We start from the raw sequence: 21,112 nt of genomic DNA on the forward strand, positions 1-21,112 counted from the left end.
AAATGTTAACAAAATGAATCCAACAGGAATCCAAAAGAATAATAATTAATTAATTGGCACAGTTTATTTCAGAAATGCATTGACAGTTCGACATGTAAGGAAATCTAGTGTAACTAGTCATTCTAATAAATACAAGAAGAAAAACTACACAGCCTTTTATTTATTAAAAAGGAAACCTCTTACTGGAGAAAGAGGGAAATATTCTCTAGGGCACATGGAATTATAGAACTTTAAGTCTGGAAGGGGCTTCTTTTTTTCTCACGGTTGACTTCTGTTTTACTGATACTATTTATTATGGCTTCAGTTTAGCTTATAATTATTTCCACAGTGCACATACTCAATTTGTTGCAATGGCTTCATAGTAGATTTTTTTGTTATAACCCACTGTTTTCTGAAGCTATGATCTCTCTCTCGCGCGCTCTCTTTTTCTCTCTCTCTCTTTTTTTTACTTAAGGATCTATTTCAGCTGAGCTCTGCATTTCTGCCTATCATGCTAATAACTGTTGAGGTTAGAGTTTGTTCCTTTTAGTCTGACAGTTTCTACTGCAAATATTTTCCATTGGTTTCAGATTCATTTCATTTACCTTAATTTTGACTTCCAGAGAGTTATTTATGACCATTTTACTTTGTTTTAGACTATTTAAGATGAATCTGTGCAACGTAGATTTTATGCTTTCCTCTCCATGGTACAAAACCCCTAAGAATTCTCATTGAATGTATTCCAGCTCTATGAGAAGAATTTATTTTTCTCTGCCCCTCTAGACAGATATGTCTGGTTTGAACACAAATGATAAAGTATGTTATGATTCTACAGTGAAAGACTCCATATCATAAGGATATTCTCACTTTACCCAAGTTAATCTATAAGTTCAATTCTAGGAAAAAAAATTGATAGGATGTTTTATGAAACTAGAAAACTGACTTTAAAAATGAAATGAAGATTAAGGGTCTAAAAGTCATCAGGGCAATTGTGAAAATGAAGAGCAAGATTAGAAAGCTTGCCCTATCAGATATAATGACCCCATATGTAGAATACATGACATACAGCAGAGCCAATGGGATAGAACAGAGAACCTAGACCTCAACCTGTGTGAGGTCTTGCTATATAGTGAAAGAGGTGATTCAAATTGAGGAGGAAGAATAAGCCTTTGAATAATGATGCTATGACAATGTATCGCTAATTGGGAAAAACTAATTAGATCACAATTTCATACCAAATGTAACCCTGGATGTATTAAAGCCTAATGGGAATGACAAACCTTTCAATCCACGGAGCAAATTATAGATTTTTATGTCATCAGGCTAGTGAAGGGTTTCTTTGACCAGATGCAGAAAGTAGGAATTACTTTTTTGGAAAAGGATGTTTTGACTACCAGAAGTATCAAAAATCCTGAATTACAAAATATGCCATACACAAGTTCAAAGATAAGAAAAGAGTGAGGGAAGATTGGTCTGCAACAAATATAAAAGGCAAAAGATTCGTGTCCAGGATATGTAAATAATTGGTACAAGTAAACATTTAAAAGGCAAATAGAAAAATAGATAAAGGATCAGATTAGGCAATCCCCTGAGGGATAGTAAATCAGTATTTGAAAAACCATTCAACTCTTCTAGAAAAGTAAATATAGAAATGCACAGAGAATGGACAAAAGTAGGTTTACAGTTATAAGTGAAACAGAGTTCATTCTTGTGCTGTAATTTATTAATTGTTGTATTATTTATTTGTATTACAACTGTAAACCTACTTTTCCCCCAACCCTGTATTTAAATACTTGTTCGGGGAAGAGCCAGCAGTTTCATGTGGCAGCAGCCCATAGAATAGGGGGTGAGAAGTTGGGAAATGGGGAAAGAGGTCAGGGTGGAGAGAGGGATGGGGGCCCCTCCTGTCAAAAATAAACCTTTCCAATAAACCTTTTTCATTCCTGTCTCTAAGCTTTTATACATAATCCCTCTGCTTGGGACACTCAATGTCCACACTGGCAAACTCCTACTCATTCTTCAAGGCACAACTCAGTCTCTGCCTGTTGCCTTTGACAACAAAGATGGGGCTCATTGTCCCTGCCTCCTGCGTTCAGAGCACAGTGTACGTCTCTCAGTCATCAACCTCTGATATTAGGTTGCAATCACTTTTTTTTTGTCAAGCTCCCCTTGTGGGGGTCTTAGGGATATTTACCCCTCCAGCATCTACCTGTTTGTGGAGTGGATGAAAAAAGAGCACGGAGAGGAGAAACCTCTATTGCTCATGGAAGGTCCTGATCTTTGGCCAACTTGACATCACCTCTTCCTCCCTCGTCTGGTTAAATACTCTGGGTTTGGGCTCACATGACTCCAGCCAATTCCCATGACCCTGTGTGAACCTGAGGAGCCTTCGCAGCTGGGTCACTAATTCTAGAGCACAGCTCCTTGGCAAATGCGCCTACTTAATCATCAGCGATAGACCTCTGAGCTTCATGGCAGCTGGAAGTCTCCTAAGAGCTTAACAGAACTGCATCTACTACCCTTGGGCTTTTAATGTTTTGGAAATCCTCATTCATTAGAATCTCAGCCATAATCCTGGAAAGCATTCAGTGTATACTTTAAATCTCAAAAACTGGTCCCCGCTGCTCATGGTCTCCTTCAGCAATGGGGTAGAGATGCTCTGGTCCTGGGGGTCCTGGTGAGAGTCTGGTGGATATGGCCCAGTGCTGTATAAAACCTCGGTAGAGGCACCACATGACTGATGGACTATAAGCCATGATCCAATCCAGAATTCTGTAACTCCTTTCCATTGGAATCAAGAGATTTCCTTGGACACTGGTCATCTGTGTCCACTTCTGAAGTGCAACGCTGTGCTTTCGTCCACATGACCAGGATAAGCACGACCTGAAAGTTTGGTTATTGAGAAGGCCTGTAAGATGCCTTTTGATTTGCAAAAAATCCCCATACCTCCTCCATCCTGAGTTCGATCAGCAGAGAAGTTGTGCATTGAGGGGATTATACTGGGAGAGGAGGCAAAGTGTTGGTGAAATAGGGACTTGAACTAAAATTGAGAGATTTTCTTGACTCTCAACTTAAGGAGCGCTTGGAGTCCATCTTTTCTTGGTTTACTACTACTTTGTTTCAAGGACTAGCTCTATTTCACAGCCACAAATCCTGCATTCCTTTATTTATTAAAAAGGATCACCCATAATCATTCACTTTCTTTCGTCTTAAAACATTTCATTTTCACTATTCTTTTGAATAACATGTAAAATGTATGCAATTTTGGTATCCATCTGATTTGCTGATGCTTGATATAGGGAAAGTGTCAAGAAATATACTGGGGTGTTGAGAAAAGTTTAGATCTATCCGGAAAACTTTCTTGTTAGTGGGTAGGTGCTGTAGTTTCTCAAGAAGAAAATAAAACGAGGTCTCCAAGACAAAACTACAGGCGAGGAGGTATTGCCCAGCTTGTTTCACGCATTCTAACTCTGATCAGACTTGTCCTATTACTGTTGAGGTTTGTTTCATATTTACACATGATTACTCTTTACACAATTATGTAAGCCTTGACCAAAATATATTCCCTCTGGGACACACTTGAGATGTACATAGCTTGTTCCCTCAAGCATTGAGGGTAAATATAATCTAAAATTCTGGGAACCAAACTGGCTTTGTGTTCTCTGGGTTACCATGAGATCCCAAGGGGCCTCAGCTACTAAAGGGGCAGAGTATAGGATTATCTAGATCTGCACCTTGGACTTCTTCTAGTCCTTATTACTGAGCCTTCTTAACCCATGCGCTGTCTTCCCCAAGATCAAATCACCCCAAGTAAAAGGAAAGAGCCCTGATGGGGGTGCTGCTTCTTCTTCTTTTACTCAAATCCGCAAGAGCAAGAGGCTTGCTTGCCTGCCTGGTGCCACAGTCCTCTTCTTGGCCTCACCACCACCCTGAACTCTAATGACCTCATCCACCAGGCCTCTGGCACCTGCCCACTGGCACCTCAATCAGCCTCCTTCCCTTCTCCCACAGGGGTGGGTAGGCTGGGCCTTGGACTCAGTTTGGACTTTCTGTTAAAACACACGTGCATCATCTGCACTCTGCCTTGTAAACTGATTTTCTGCTTTGAAATCTGCCCTTGTAGCTACTCCCAGAATAATCAATCCAGGGTGGTGTGCCCACGTTCAGACCCTTGGCTTCCTCTCAACCCCGAGGAACTCAATGGACTCCTGGTCACAGCCAGAAGTAGGGTGTTGGTTGGGGAAGTGGCAGAGAATGGAGCCAATTCCAGCATATCTCCACCCTACAATGTGTAAAATATTTTATTTATCTGCCAACCATAAGAGTTTATGATCTTAAAATCCCAGCTATGGAACCCTGATGTTCTCTTCAGGTAGTAATGGCTCTCCCAGCCATTGTGACCGAAGCTCCAAGGAAAAACTAAAAACTCTTTCATAATCCAAATATAAGTGGTACTGGGAAATGTTCCATTGGACTCTGTTGTGGATTGGTTTTTTTATAATTTGTTTTAACACACAACTGCTGGGCAAACCATAGCCACAGAAAGTTGAAATGCTCATTTTAGAAATCAGTGGATGTGAAAGGTCCCTGATATTTGACTCAATTAAATCCTGCTTCAAATATAATTCTAGCCCAATGGGCCAGTTGGGTAGCAGGATCCAGGTCCCTTCTTGGCATTTTGTGTCCACAAATATAAATCTCAACAAAACTTGGAATTCAAGTAACCTCTCGGGAATTCTGCTTGAACACAGTGTACAGAGTTCTGTGCTGGAAGATTCATTCGATATACCTGGGTCTACTCAAAATCAGAGTCAACACCTTCCCACACCTTCCGTCTTGGCTTTGAGGACTTCCCAGATCATAGGGAGGCAAAGCCATCAGTCCTCAGTAATAGTCCCTCAAGAAGGTCACTGCTGGGGGAAGCCCCAGCATTTCTTACTTCTTTTTGTTTTTTGATGCCCTCTCCAGTGTTTGGAACATGGTAAGAAGTCAACAGCCTTGGCCAGGAAGCTCATTTGGTTATAGCATCATCCTGATAACACCAAGATTGCAGGTTTGGTTTCCTGGTCAGGGTACATACAAGAAGCAACCAATGAATGCACGACTAAGTGGAACCAAAGATATATCTTTCTCTCTCTCTCTCTCTCTCTCTCTCTCTCTCTCTCTCTCTCTGTCTCTGATAAATAAAATATTTTAAAGAGAAGTCAACAAATTTTTGTTTCATTGCATTCACTGTGTGTTCCCAGTGAGGGATTTTTGCCTTCAGATTGCCATTCAATTACTCCCAAGGGTCTAACATGCAAAGAGTAGAAGAAAAATAAGATCTCAGAGTCTCGTTCTGATTTGTTGTCTAAAATACATTCTTTTGTGTTTATGTGAGTTTCCAAACCTCCCTGTGGTTAAGCTCCTTAGAAACACAGGCTCTTTCCATTAGCCACACACACAACCAGAGTCAAAATCAAGTGGGCCTAATTGAGTTTAAACTGTTTCCCCTTCTTTTGCACATGGGTTAGAATACAACGAAAGGGAAAAAAGAGAGCTCATAGTTGGAACCGTCACCCAGGAATCTTATAAATCTGGAAGAGCAGAGTTGCTTTAAGGGTGGAAATTATAAAACTCTCAGTCCCCGCTTTTCCTTAGCCCCACCCCGAAGAAGGCTCTGATGTCCTCAATAACCCACCCAGGTCCCCAACTAATCCCGAAGAGTATGGCAGCCTTGGGCACCATTAAGGGGGACCAGCAATTAGTTCTGCCATGAAAGACCCCAAGTCCATTTGCCCTCTCCCTCCACTCCCCGGCTTCTTTCTTGGTCTTCCTTCCTCCATCCTAACCTCACACTGCACGTTAACTGGCTGGAACCCTACACCCAGACCAGGCCTTCAGCCCTAACCCTCCTATTACTGTCTGGGGTCATGGCCAAGCCTCCTTCCTGCTCAAAAAGCTTGACCTCAACTCTTGCTTCCACTCCAACTTCTTCAGATACCAGTCCAGACCCAAACCAACCCAGTAAGCACTGTACTTTGAGTTGGAGGCTACTCACCCTGCTCCCGCCTGTGTCACGCAGACCCCAGCCCACGGTGCCCTGTTCCACCCTACTGACTTATGAGGAATCTCCCTTTTAGTCAATCCAACCAATGGCTATGGAAACAATGACTTTTAAGCTATAGAATACAAACTATTAGTGATTGGAGAAGGCAGTTTGGTGGGATGTTGCCAACATTTTGGAAAAAAAAAAGAAAAGAATACAAATATCAAGATATATTGCATACAGAAAGTAATGCTGTGTGAAACTTTTGGCCAATTATGTGTAAGTAATGTGTATATAATGTTTTAAGATGTAAACTGTATTTTTTCAAGATCAAGAGGATATTATAGCAAAATATGGTCTCCTCTCACCTCCACTAATTCCCCCTTTTCAACACACACACACACACACACACACACCAAGAAAGTCTAAAAATATTTTCTGATATCTGTTGGTACTCTCATGCAAGTTCAACCCAAAATTGTTATCACTGTTGTTTTAAAAACAACACCACAGAAAATTGGTTAGCTGCCCAAAGGTATTTCTCATAATTGCAATGTACATAAAAATGTGATAAATGAGACCTACGGGTCACTAGCCAAAGCCACCAATGTGATCTATGGATGACCACCAGGAGACCACGACCAGACAAGGGAAGTCAGAGGCCCCCTTCACATGCATGCCCAAGGACACAATAAGCCTCCCCTCAAACATGCATCAGTAAGAGCGAGAGAAGGGGGTGGAGCAAACTTAAACAGACAAATTTACGGATTGTTTAAATTCTTGCACTGGACTAAGATGTCCAGTTTGGAAGAACGTTGCCCCCTCTCCTCCCCGCATTTGCACCCAGCAGGAAAGTCTTTCTAGGATAAGCTAAGCAGCTTTAACTTAGTTTCTATAAATTTTAGTACAGTGGGAATACGTTTTTCCACCTTGAGATATTTGTATTTTTTGAATACTGTATTTCTCCATACTGGATTGAAAAAATTCCCAAGAGTAGACTTTCTGGGTTAAAGTTTATACAAATTCTAAGAGTCTTGGGTGGTTATGACCAAACTCCCCCAGAAATGTGGGACAATGTACTCTTGAGACTGCCCAGACCAGCGGTTATGAGCACCGACTGGCTGACCGATGTGAGCTCAAACTCCTATTCTTCCACTTCTAGTGTGACATCTGAACAAGATGGTTCATGTTTAAAACTTCTGCCTCCTCCATTATGCAATGGAGGTAATAGTACCTATCTCCTACAGATCGTTTTGAGGATTAAATCTAATGTTTATGAGGTGACAAGCCTCCTGCTTGGAACACAGTGACCTCAGTGCAGGACTTGGTAGCTGCTGGAACTCACTTCCCACCCTCATGACTATTAAACCCTCGGGAGTAAGATAGGAAAGACTCATTTTCTTACCCTTCACCCACACTCAGGATTAGCTCCTGCTGAAATATCTGTATGTTTACTACGTGAATATGGATTTCATTATCGTTTTTATGTGGATGGATTTTATTTATTGTAAGCCACTGATTTTTTTCCATATCTATTGTTCATTTGATTTTCTTCATTTTAAAAATGCTGAGTATCACTTAAGAGCAGCTACATGATTAGTAGAACCCAGTGCAAAATGAAAACACAGGACCTTCCTGTACAAGAATTATTAAGAATTTAAAGACGATGCACACAGAGAATTAAACTGAGTGCAAGTCTCTGGGCAACTGCTAATCTTGGTACCAATATTCTCTGCCCATTTTCTATTGGGGTGCAAATGTTTTCTTAATCCAGAAGTCAGCAAACTTTTTTTGTGGAGGGCCAGACAGTAAATAGTGTTGGCTCTGAGGGCTATGTGGTTGCCGAGGCAACTACTCAACTCTGCTGTTGTAACACAAAAGTAGCCATTGATAGTAGCTGAACAAAATGGGTGTGGTGGTGCTACAATAAAATTTTATTTACCAAAACAGTCTGCCAGCCATAGTTTTCCATCCTACGTCCCAGAGAGTCACTTTCTTTCAGTCCTCCTCATGACAAGATAATATAAAAATCTAATTTTTTTTCCTAGTAGCTGAGGGTTAGTGTACGTTGGCTATTCATTTCCTGTTATTTATTGCTGAGAATGTAGACTGGAAAAATTGTGCCTTGGGATATATAGGGAGGCATTCTTTGTGACCTAATAAATATTTCATGGGCATTTGAAAGGAAAGTTTATTCTCTGTGGGGTATAGGGTTCAAAATATATTTATTAAATCAACCTCATTAATTATTATTCATATCCTCTGTATCCTTTGAAAGTTCAAGTATTTGGAGACATGTCTTTTCAGATTCGGCTGAGGAAATAATTTGGTTTTCATCTTCAGCATTCAAAGTAGATGTGAGTTACTGTAATACGTTTCCTAAATACTGAAGCACTCCTGCATTCCTAGGATACATTTTACTTGGCCTTGATGTATTATTCCTTAGTACACTGTTAGTTTTGTTTTGATTATACTTGATTCAGATTTAAGTTTTTATTCCAATTTGGCCAGAAGCTTTGCATCTGGATGTGTTATCTTTGGTAGATATTGGTATCAGATATATGCTAGCTCCCTAAAACAAACTGGGGAACTTCATCTTTTTCTATTTTCTGGAAGAGTTTAACTAAGACTGAATTTTTCTGTTCCTTGAAGATATGCAAGAACTTTCCATGAAACCAACTGGCCTAAAACCAAAGGACCTACTCACAAGAGCAAACTAGTCCTTCTTCATGTGTCCGGATTTTATTGGGGGAGGGCAAAATCAGAAAGATGCCTGGTGTTCATGGACTCACTCTTTTGTGATGAAACTGCCCCTTCAACTGCTCAGTGCAGCTGCCTCTGTGTGATGCTGAGGCACATGGCAGCAGGGCACAAGGGGATGGTTCTCATCCCTCTTCCTCCCACTCGGAACTCCAACTCACTTCCAGATTTGGGATTATTCTTGGGATTCTTCTAGAATCTTCCTCTACATGTTTTTTTACAACTTGGAAGCAGAGTTGAAAGTAGACCTTGGCTGACCTCCTTCAAATTCAATCCATCTGCTTTGCTTCTGGTGGAATTTCTCACAAGTGCGTTACAGGTCAGTGTCCTGTCCTTTGTCTGTAGACCTGAATCAGGATCCCCCCAGACACCTCCTTAAAACTTTCTATTTTGGGGAGGGGAGCAGTTTTAGATGTTAGTGAAGGGGGCAGTAAAGGAGAAGCTAACTGTCTATGTTCAGCTTTTTTTTTTTTTCCAGAAGTCAGAAACAAATTTTCCTTCTCATCTCCTAGAAAGCCCTTTAGATCATTCCATTTCAGTTTCTGCATTTATGATTCCCTGAAGACAAAGCACTTACAAAAGTCAGCAATGCCTTTATTTTTGCCAAAGCATATGGCCTCTCTCTGTTCTTTCCTGCTGGATCTATTTTTAGTAGGTTCAAATATAACATAATATTTAATGATTCAGCAAACTGATTTTTGAAAGCCTGGTAGGTTCTTTAGAATCTATAAAGATTAAAAATTATAACTTGACATTTATTGAGTACTTACTAAGCATCAAGCATTTGTGCTGAGCATTTTGTACTCATTTCCACTTAATAATTGCTAGCACTCGATGAGTACATAGGACTCTGTTCTGAGCACAACAACCCTATATTATAATTCGATTAGCTCCCCTTTTATAGATGAGGAAACCGAGTTCACAAAGAGACAGAGTAACTTGTTCAAGGACACACAACTAGTAAGTGGTAGGGGTGGGACTTGAACTCTGGTGGTCTGGCCCTAGTATCCATGTTCTTAGTCCAAACAAAACTCATACAATCTCCTTTCTGCTGTTTAAGTCTGTGCTCTTAACACCTGTGCAACACTGCCTCCCCATGGAGGGGCTATGGAATGTATATAATTCATAGTGATGGGTGCTAAGATAGTGAGAAGTACTAGAGAATTTCCACAAATTATGGGAATTTGGGAGTGGGGGTACCAGGAAAAGCTTAAAATTGAGGCACTTAAAAGGAATCGGGATTGCTGAACTGGATGCTTTTATTAATGGAATAAGGTTTACAAGGGCTTCACTGTTTGGCCTTCAATCCTCACACTTTTTGTTCATTTGATAGTCTTTTACGGCACTTAATAATCAAAATGACCATATCATTTAAAATCTAAACTGAGATACTTTCAAGAATAAAATAGGAAGCAACTAATAGCTAGCTATACTGGGACAAAAAGCATAGACCAGGAATGTCTTGACTCATACATTTGTTTATTTATGGTTAGATTATGGCTGTCCAATGGTATTCTGTAATCCCTTGGCCGTACATTATTATTGTGACTGGTGTTCGGTTACAGTTAGAATACTTCACTGTTATTGGTTATATAATTTCCTTAAACCTGATATCTGTATTATCTTTTATGTATGGATTGATGGCAGGAAGACTCTGATTTTGATCACAATCCTTTTGCCATCAAAGCCCTGTGCCAGGGGGTTCCTACAGCTACTTATAATTGAAACTGCATGTGGTTGAGCATCCGAGTTTGAGGAAAAGATGGTAAGGCCACTAAATATGACCCACGGACAAAATCACAAGAGGTTATTCCTCTCCATTTCTTGATAATGGACAATATGCTGCTTATCAAGAGATATGTGATGAGAGAGTCTGAAAAAAGAATGGATTTTGAATGATGTGATGTAGAGAGGTGATAATTCCTTGTGTGTGTGTGTGTGTGTGTGTGTAAACCTCACCCAAGGATATTTTTCCCATTGATTTTTAGAGAGAGTGGAAGGGAGGAAGGAGCGGGGGAAGAGAGGAAGAAAGAGAGAAATATCAATGTGAGAGAGATACATTGAGTGGTTATTTCTCACTGCCTCACCGGGCCAGGGATCAAAATTGCAACCCAGGTACGTGCCCTTGACTGGGAATCGGACCCACGACCCTTCAGTGCACGAGCCAATGCTCTAATCACTTAGCACACCAGCCAGGGCAAAAGGTGATTATTTTTAATTTTTATTACCTCAGGCAGCCCACAACTAGTGATGGGAGAGCACCAAGTGTTAGTAATAATCTCAAAGGGTAAGAGGACATCAGTTATGTAAAGACAGGAGTCATGTAGGGCATTAAAGCTAAAGGCAAGAGAGGGAATGGGTTAGTTCATAGTGTGACTTTATTGGAAACCACAGAGTGTGGAAAGAGATAAAGCTAGGAAATATACAGTGGCTTGTGCAATAAGGTTCTTGAGTACTTTGCTAAGAAATAACCTTAGAGGCAATAAAAGAATCATTACAATATTAAATACACTGTAATGTTAAAGATGGGAAGGTTCTTCCAAAAACTTATAAGGCTTTCCTAATCAATAGTAAACTCTTGTAGTTGATAAAAAAAAAAAAATTAAAGAGCTTTGGAGGTGTTTCAAGATTAAAGGATTAGGGAAAATAATGTGAAGGTTAAATTTGTGTTCTAAAAAGGTCAATTTTGGTATCAGGGGGATGGCTAAGAAAAGACATAAAGAGACCAATTTAGAGAATGTTTCAGTGAACTGGATGAGAAATGGCCTGAGCTAAGAACTAAGGCAATGATGAAGCAGAGAATGGGGTAGACACAGGATAAATGTGGGAGCAGATAGGATCAGGCAGTATGAGAAAGAGGATTACTCCTAGATCCTCCACTTAAGTGGCTGGATTCAGGGTGACGTCATTCACTTGTTTAGCATATTCCTTTCCGAGGTCTACAATTTCTACCGGCCTACTGATGACTAAAGCCTTTCTCCTTCCTCCTGCTCAGATGTAATCCTGGGATGCTAGGACTCAGCATTATTGGCTTGCCTTGCTCTACCCTGCAGTCTGTCAGTTAGGGGTTCTCAGTTGGGGTGGTACCATTTCATGGGAGGGTATTTAAAAACAAATGTGTAGGCATTATTTATTGGTTTTCTCATTGACCAAGAAGACAAATAACATTGACAAAGCACATATCAGAAAGATTAAGCATCCTGCAGTGAAAAATTGTCCCACCAAAAATGCCTAGAGCACTCCTATTCAGAAATTTAGTTGCAGCCCAGATTCCGAACTCTGTCTGAATCAGCCTCTGCAATATTCAGGCATCCTGTCGGCTCAGCCGTTGCAGTTCCAGGGGCTGCTCTCCCTTCCCAGCCTTTCAAATTCCCTCCTATGCCACAGACTATGGGCAAAGAGAGTCTTAGCTTTCCAATACATTCCTGTAACATGCAAGTAGCAGGGAAGCATGTCTGATCTCCATTTCTACCTCCCATTTCATCTAATTAAACCTTTGCCCACTGCATTGAATGTTTCATCTAAAGTATGGGAGGAATGAGGAAGCGAGGAAAAGAACAGGAGCCCTCACTGCCTCATGGGTGGATCTGAACTGTCATGTCTGATAGTAATTCCACCTTGAGAAGTATATCTAAGACTTATAGCGCCAAACTCTTTTCTATGGTAGAAGACTCTTATCTTTTGACCTCTCATGACTATTCCCTTCTTCCTTACTCAGGCCAAAGCAGTGAATAATAATATGCTTGCAGTTGTGGCTTTTGATGCCCACCCATGTCTGGCTTTCTTCTCCATTTAAGTACATGGAAGAATGACATTATGTTCACCTTCTTTCCATGTGACTGGTTCTGACCAATGGGTTGTGAGTGGAAGGAGGCATGTCACTTCTGGCTGGAGCATTTCATTGCCAGCCAGAGACCCTCCGGCATTTTCTTCCCTTGCAGCCTAGAGAAACAGGCATCGAGAAGGAGTCTCCACCAGCCTGGCTCCCCGAACAACTAATGAGCAGGCCCCTGCTGACCCTCATCACATGTAGCTAGGCAAAGTTGAAAACCTGGTTGTTTTGTGTCATTGAGATTTGGGGGATTGTTTGTTACCACAGCATAACCTTACTTACCCTGATTGATTCAATGTTCTTTTGCAAGTTAAGAATCTTTTTATCTTTGTGCATAGATCATGAGTCAGGCTTGGGTTTGAGGTTGGGTTTCATCACTTACAGTGACCTTGAGTAACTTTTCTAAAACTCAGTGTCTTCATGTGTCAAATGATGACTGTACTGACCTTATGTGGTTGCAAAGAGGAAATGGGATCATACAGGCAAAGCACTTAACACAGTGCCTGGAAGCTAACAACGGCTCAGTAAACGTTACTTGTTATTTCTTCTTGATGTTGATCTAAACTTTTCTCTGCCAGCCCCCTCACCCAAATCCCCATTGTAGCCTTTAGCTTTGGCTGCCTGGAGTCCTTCTAAAGTCCTTCTGCCTAAAAAGTAAGAAGTCTGGGACTGCTTCTTGCTTTTTTTTTTTTTTTTTAACATCCCTTGCAGCTCCCAGAACAGGACATTGCTTGCAATAGGCATAGTGTTATCCATGCCTTTAATAGATGGCATATTTGGAAGGCAGCTATGCTCACCACTATACCACCAACGCCATCAGATTGCATATTTGTTATTGGAATTGAGAGATATTTATGACAAATGAGTGAAAGAATAAGCTCAACCAAATTGAAGAAATTTAATTACTTTTTTCATTATGAACCTGGCATGTCTGAGAAACATGTGAGAAATGTTCAAATATTCACTTAGTCTTTTGTTGGCGAGTAATGGCTGGGAGAGGCGAAATCTAGTAACTTGGTCACACATAAAAAAGACAAACATTCTAAATTAGCATTTATGTGACAGCCAAGTCTCACTAAGGGATGCCAGAGTTTGTTCCTGGACCACTGGGAGTCCTTCAGCATTTGGAGATAATTACAGGTTATCTTAGGACGGGTGCCTTCCTCCAACACTCCTGGGTTCTATTCTCAGCTTGATACTGAGTGTTACCAGGTCTCCACAGCTAAGGAAACTGGAGCTAATTACTTGACTGATCCAGACAGAAACACAAAACAAAACAAAAACACTTTTGCCTTATTTTTGACCCATTTGCCAAACCTTCCAACCTGTAGGCAGTTTTAACAACTATTACCTGGCCTGATAAGTCCTTTCCAAACCTAGAAGCTAATTGGAGGAACATTTAAAACTAACCATAGAATCCATCTCAATAACACACACACACACACACACACACACACACACACACACACACACACATTCCTGGCCCCTGAACACTTTTTTTCTTGATGCCTCTTAGAATCATTATTGTAGCATTTTAAAGGTGCCTACTAATGAACTCTGTTTCCCTTATTCAGAGCCAATGTCACATTTTCACTACCCAAAGTTCTCTTCCAAAGCATACCTGAAAACAAGCAACCGAATCGGTGTGTTTTTACACATCGACAAAGTTGAATTTTCCTTCTCCATCAGGTTCACTCTGAACAAATCACTAATTTATTTGACCTTTAAGTGCATCATAATCATCCAATCCATCCCTCCAGATCTTGGAAGCATCTTTGTGAGTTGGGGTGGAAGTGGGGGTAGGGGTGGGGGGCAGGGGATTCAAGTCCTAAAACTTTCAATCAAAGACAGCTGACTTAAGAGCAGAGTGGTAGTTCTTCAATTAAGTATATTAATTGCCTTATACACCATCATTTACTGAAACTCTGATGCAGGGATTTTTAATTCCAGGAATTCACCCAGTACCTCTACTTGTATTGACATGTGCTTCCCATTATGACCCAACGGCACTGGGCAGTGATGAGTGGAAAGAGCTGGACTGGGAGTCGGGAGCAGACATCTTTCAGCTCTGTCATGATCTAATCCTAGATCCTTGGGTAGCTCACTTCACCCAGTGAATTGACAAAGGAACAGTTTTCTCATCTGTAAGTTAAGGATGGTAGTGCTTGTCCTAGTTACCAAACAATATTGTTTGGCACATCTGTGAGATGGCATAAGTATTGGGAGACTTCAGTTCTGACTCGAAAGATTTCTTTTGTAAATTAGTAGTTGCGAATCCAGAAGGTATTTTCCCAGAAAAACAATACTATACCTGGTAGTGAGGTTCCCAGCCTAATGTTATAAAAATCTGTTTAATGACCATGGTCCTGAAGTATAACACGTAGTAATGATTGCTCATTATGACAGGGGATTATCTAGTGGTGGGTCCTAGGCTTGGAAATCTGAGTGGCAAGACAAGGTCCCCTTGTGTGGGGTTACAAAAAGGAAGTGGCAGAGGGAGGGGTACGGAGGCTCTAATGGCCAAGGAGCACCTGGTAAGCCTGTGGGGGGCCTTTACAAATGTAGGATTTATTGGGTGACAGGCTGTGGCTTTGGCAAGTCCTATAAATAAAGCTATTCAGTGCTTACTGTCACCCTCCAGTTCAAGGTCTCCTCCATTCCTTCTAATCTCCATGTCACCATTCTAGTTTCAAAGTTTTTAGGGCACACATGAATATAGCCAGCACTTCCCTGAGACACACAGTGAAGAATCCTCTTTTTCCATTTAAATGGTGAATAGCTCTCTATAAAACAGACCGATATATGATACATAAATACACAGTGCAGTACTAGAAGAGCCCTGTGAGAGGGATGAGAGGTACAGTTATGTCTGTGTATTGGTCAACGGAGTGCGCTAAGCTTAGCAGACCCCCTGGAAGACTTAAAGGAAGCTCCTTGACTGTTTTTCTCTGCATAAAGGCCTTTCAACTCTGACTTTTCAAATCCCTGATTGAATTTCCAGCAATCTACTTTTTCTGACTGTAACCAGAAAAGCATGTTTAAATGAACATGAAATTCCATCGGTATAAAGCCTTGTGAAGCTCAGTCCACCAACCCCATCGCCAAAGCCGCTAATAATGCCCTATTGTGTTACTGTGGTAGCCTAGGTTGTCATTATAAAGTCTTTTGCTCCTGGTTGAGAAAACATGACGTTCCATTAAATGTATAATCTGGGTTCCTTCCAGGCCAGAGATGCATCCTGCTTAAAGCTGAAATGAGCCGAGATTCAATGTCATAAAAAAGAAGAGAACCATCCACTGGGGAAAAGGGAGCTGAGGGGTGGGGAGAAGAAAGGTGAATTCAGGGCCCTGTGACCCACTGGTTTCAGCCTGAAGACAATGTCTTGCTGGACAAAGGACCTTACAAGCCCCAGGGAAAAACAAGTTAACATTCTTTCTCTTTCTGCTCTGCTGTGGTTGGGTGCTGGACAGCACTAATTGAGGAAGTTCTTATCTGTGAAGAGAAGACCATGTCCTTAGGGCTCACCCAGGGGCCTGTTAGCTATCACTACCTTTTGGCCCATCTCCTGGCTCTGGGCTCCACAATCGGAGAAATTCGCCAGGATGCAGATGGCAAGCTAGATCTTGGCTGGGAATCAAGAGCAGACATTGTCCCAGCTCTGTCATGATCTAATCCTGGGTTCTTGGGTAGGTCACTTCATTCAGTGAATTGACAAAGCTTGAACAGTTTTCTCATCTGCAAGTTCAGGACAGCAGCACTTGCCCTAGCTAACAAAAAGTAGCTGTCCTAGCAAGTTTTTCATTCAGCACCACCATATCTCTCACTTCAGGCAATAGGACAACTAAAGGAAGTCAGAGGGGTCCAGGTAAATGTAAAGTAGGTACCTGTAAAGGTTTCTCCACAATGTGTTTCCCAAAGCAGTTTTGGATCCATAATGACATGGTGCACTTAGAAACTTATTCCAGGATTATATGTGGAATAAGCAGCATCCTCTACAATGGTGGCACATTGTTGAGCTCTACAGAGCTCAGCACACTAGTTAGAGATCTTCCTCACACTTGAAATGATTTTTTTAAAAATTCAAAGTAATTTATTTTTGTTGAATATAAAGGTAACATGTTCATTGTTACTTTTGAAAATTCAGAAAAGCATAAAAACAGAATTCAAAAATATTCTAGAGAGAAATGCTATTTACATATTGGGTAAATATAGGCATCTGTTAAGCTTTTTTTCAAAGGCAGAATTATAATGTATATAATGTTTGGTAATTATATTTTCACCAAACAGTATATTATGAGCATTAACTATTTTTCCTAAAACATCTCACATTTAGTTAATGTTCAGCTTTATTTACAAATAGCACTGCCATGAACACACATATAGGCACTTCTATGTGACTCTTGGATTGTTTTTCTTTAGGATATGGAATTGCGAGATGAAAAAGCAGAAACCTATTTTTAAAAAGCATTTGATACATGTTGCTAAATTATCTTCTTGTCTTCACTATCCAATATGGTAACCATATGTGGGCTATTTAAAGTTAAATTAATTAAACTTGAAGTTCACTTTCTCAATCACACTAATTACATTTCAAGTGTTCAACAGCCATATAGGGTTAGTAGCTACCATATTGGACAGCACAGATAAAGAACATTTCCAGCATCATAGAAAGTTCCATTGCACAGCACAAATCTAGAAAGACTGTACAAATTTATATTTTCCTTAGTAAAATATGGCAGTGCCTACTCTTACAAGTTGGCCAACACTAAATATTGTTATTCTTTTTTTAAAAAAGCCAACTTAATACAAATTATATCTTGATTTTTCATTTCTTTGCTTACTAATAAAGTTGAACTTTTAAATTTATTTGCCTTTGATACATATTTTTTGTGAATTATTTATATAGTAATTCCTATTTTCTATTGGGATAATCTTTTAAAAACTGCTTTTTATATATATTCAAAGAGTAATTTGCATTGCAAAAGTTTTTACAACTGGTTATTATCTTTTATTTATAGCATTTTTAACTTATAGAAACTTAAAAATTTAATATATTTAAATCTTTATATAGTTTTATTTGTTGTTTCTGCCCTGTTTTAAAAACTATAAAACTAAGATTATAGTAATAGTCATCTAACATTTATTCTAGTTCTTTCATCACTTCATTTTAAACATTTAAATTTTCAATCCTGGAATTCATTTTGGTGTGTGGTGTAAAGTATAAATATAACCTTTTCTTTTCCCATGTTATCAGCCATTGTTCAAGAATCATTTATTTTAAAACAACAAATTAATTCCCACTGATTTGAACTTCCTCTAAATGCTTACATATCCTCGGAGCTATGTCTTGATTTTCTACTCTGTCCACCTATTTTTTGGCTTTTACCATTCTTTTTTTATTAACTTGCTTTACAATACATTTCAATATTTAGAGGTATAAGCATTTCTTCACTATTCTTTTCCTCAACATTGTTTTAGCTCTTTTGCCCTCCCCACCCAAGATAAACCTAGAATTATTTTGTTAAAGTCCTCTCACCACCAAAATAAATTCATTCAGAACTTTGATTGAAAACTTGAATTCAATTTATAAATTGTTTTGGGGAGACTTTATGATCTCTACAGTATGGACTGGAGTACAGTATCTCTACAGTACCGTTAAGGGACATGGTGATTCTGTCCATTTTTTTCAAGGTTCCCTGTATGTCCTTCTCAATTGGCTTTAAAAAAAAAACAACCCACAATGTTGTTGTTTTTTTAAAGCTCAATGATGGATCTCTGATTCCAGACAGTCTCTGAACCTGTGAGCTGGTGTTCCCAGCCACTAGAACTAACAAAAGAAATTCCATTTCTTAACATTGGAGTATATTTTCAGTATCCACCTTCTCATAAATCTGCAAGAAAGATCTCACTTTTCATCCAAAGAATCTGGAGTTCAAAACAGCCTTTACGGAAAAATCAAACTCTAGGGGCAACTGCAAAGCACATTTGGTTTCTAGCTGGCCAGCTTATTCTGCAGGACTCTTTTTTCCAATTCCCAAATACTTTCCAGTCTGTGAAATTCATCTCCCCACCACTGTAACAGCGAGCGCCTCTCCTGGCGCTGGGGAGCTCACAGTTAGCTCTTCAGGAGCACGATCTTCTCTGAGGGGCTTTTTATTGTCGAAGTTGTTTATTAGTAGGCAGCACGGAGATTCCTGGAATGCCTGCTGCTTGGCAAATCTAAGGGGATTTGGAAAGTGTTTAATCGATCAGAGTTCCGCTCTCCCTTGAGCACAATCCAGATGCCTAACCACTATCCATTCTCATAAGAAACCAGGGCTCCTGCACCTCCCTGGTAGCCCGCCAGTCAAATCGCCAGGCGAACTTGAATTCGCCTGCATCAGTGGTTCTCGAGTCCCGGGCTGTTTATTACCCGCAGGGGACTTTTGGCAACGTCTGGAGACATTTTTGGTTGTCTCCACTTGGGGACCGGGGGCGGGGGAGAGTGGGAAAGAGGGAGGAGGGAGGGGGAAGGATGGAGGAGGGGTGGTCCTGGCATCCCCACTTGGCAGTAGTGGGTAGAGACCGGGGATGCTGATAAACACCCTACAATGCACAAGACCGGCCCACAACAAAGAATTCCCCAGTCTGAGGCTCCATAGTGGGGAGACTGAGAAATCTCCCTGTATTTCCACTAACTGCCCAGTCAGCACGCATTATGTTATTAGGAACAAAGGTGATGCACTAAGTAGGACAGCGTTTTTTAAAAGGAGCCGGGAGACTTTGAACAGCCCACGCCTGACTTTAGAGGTGCCCGAAAGTTCTGCCTCCCCTAAGCAAGCTTTTCTCACTGAGGTTTCTGCAGCAAATGAGAAGGATCGGCAGAAACGTAGTAGGTCAACAGCATCCTCACACTCCCTTGCACACTCCTCGGTCACGGAAAGCCAGGCAGAAAAGAAGTTCGTCTCCCGAACCAGGAGGGCCACCTCCCCTGCGGACGCCGGCAGCAGAGGATGCGAGGCGCGCTCCGCTGACAAAGGCGCAGCGCTGGGTCCCTCTCGGTCCCAGGGCAGGCGCGCCTGTCCCCAAGCCACCCTGCCAGCAAGCCCAGCTTCCTCCGGGAGGAAGCATCATCAGCTCAGCCTCGTGTGGAACAACTGAGGGCACTTACTTGTCCAAAATGAAGTACAGGTCAAATCCCCCGTAGCAGGCGGGACCCCCTTCCTCCCTGCGTCCCCCGTGCCCGGCGCAGATGAGCACAAAAGTGGCCAAAGAGAGCCACTTGAAGCCAGTGCCGAGGGCTTTCGGCTCCACGGTGGCCATGACCTGCAGCCCAGGGAGAGGGTAGGGTCCTCTCTTTCCCACGCTCCTCGAACTCGCCAGGACCCTCAGGGACGCGCCATCCGAGGGGCCCTCCTCTCGGGCCCTTTATTCCCCCACGCTCTCCCGAAACTCCCCGGAAGCAATTGTCTGGAGGAGTTCAAGGTTTTCCTTCTGGTTTCCGCTTCGATTCTGTTTCTAGGTTTCAGGTTTCAAGAATCCCAATACTGTACTCCGCTTTTTTTAAAGGGGCTGCTCTGACTCCGGCCCGCCGGGCGCTCCCGAGGCTGCGCTGAGGTTTTGCAATGGAAGCAGTTCCGTCCAGACGGTTCTTTGTCCCAGATTTTAAATATTATGGGGTGGGTTTTCAAATTGTTCTTGGTCGGGGGAGTGCTTTGCCTTTACTCCCTCCTCTCTGCCCCGTTTCTTATTGGGATGGGGGAAGGAAGTCCAGAGGGTGCCACCTTGTGGCCCAAGATGAGGAAAGCGCTCGTCGGCTTTCGTGAGAGCGGGTTTTCCTTTTCTCACGCACCTTCCCTTCCCTTCCGGTCCCTTCCCCCATTGCTTCTTCCCTATTTTAAATTCTTTCTCATTCTCTAGCCTCTCCCCGTCCCCCTGTCCTTTCCTCTCCTTTGCTGGGTCTTCTGATAATCACTGTAAACATTGGATGAGAACTTATTTCCTCCAACCCCAGACTGGGGCCTTTGCAAACAAGTCACTGTGCAAATGAAGCAGAGAAGAACGGGGGCCTTTGTGATCCGAACCACCCAAGTGCCTTTACTGTACTCTTAGCGCAGATCATAAAAGAGACTGTTGGGGTCCAGTCACGTGGCTGAGAACAGCATGAACAGCCCCACAGAGAAGCCTGCTCCCTCCCGGCACGGAAAGACTGAGCGTTCTACATTATCTCCATCTCCAGATTTTAGAGATTCTGTGGTAATTCTTTTCAGCCTATGAACTTTGGCCTTTTCCCACCCTATCTTTGATGTAGGACAGAGGAAATAAACAGCTTACAAGGGTATGGACCTTTCAAACAGTTTGGGATTGGCAGGGACATCTTGTGTAGCCTTTCTAAAGTGAGAGATCCTCTTTAGAGTGGCCCCTGAGCCCCCGTTCCAGGCGGGAGTCCTCAATGCATACTCCTTTTTCAGGATGATTTCTCCAGACACACATCTTCCCCTCACTTGTGACCCTTTAAGACCCTCACTCCCCGA

General features: G+C 41.6%; 1 protein-coding gene across 1 annotated transcript in view; it reads right to left on the reverse strand.

Annotated features, from left to right (window-relative positions):
- The window catches only part of ANTXR1 (anthrax toxin receptor 1), a 218,443-nt gene extending 198,146 nt beyond the window's left edge, over nucleotides 1-20,297 (reverse strand). The window contains exon 1 of the mRNA XM_015571469.1: nucleotides 19,750-20,297. Coding sequence (XP_015426955.1) covers nucleotides 19,750-19,901 — 152 coding nt within the window. The 5' untranslated portion in view covers nucleotides 19,902-20,297. The remainder of the gene's footprint in view (nucleotides 1-19,749) is intronic.
- Nucleotides 20,298-21,112: the final 815 nt, after the last annotated feature.

The sequence above is a fragment of the Myotis davidii genome, unplaced genomic scaffold, assembly GCF_000327345.1.
Source record: "Myotis davidii unplaced genomic scaffold, ASM32734v1 scaffold247, whole genome shotgun sequence".
Lineage (NCBI taxonomy): Eukaryota > Metazoa > Chordata > Mammalia > Chiroptera > Vespertilionidae > Myotis > Myotis davidii.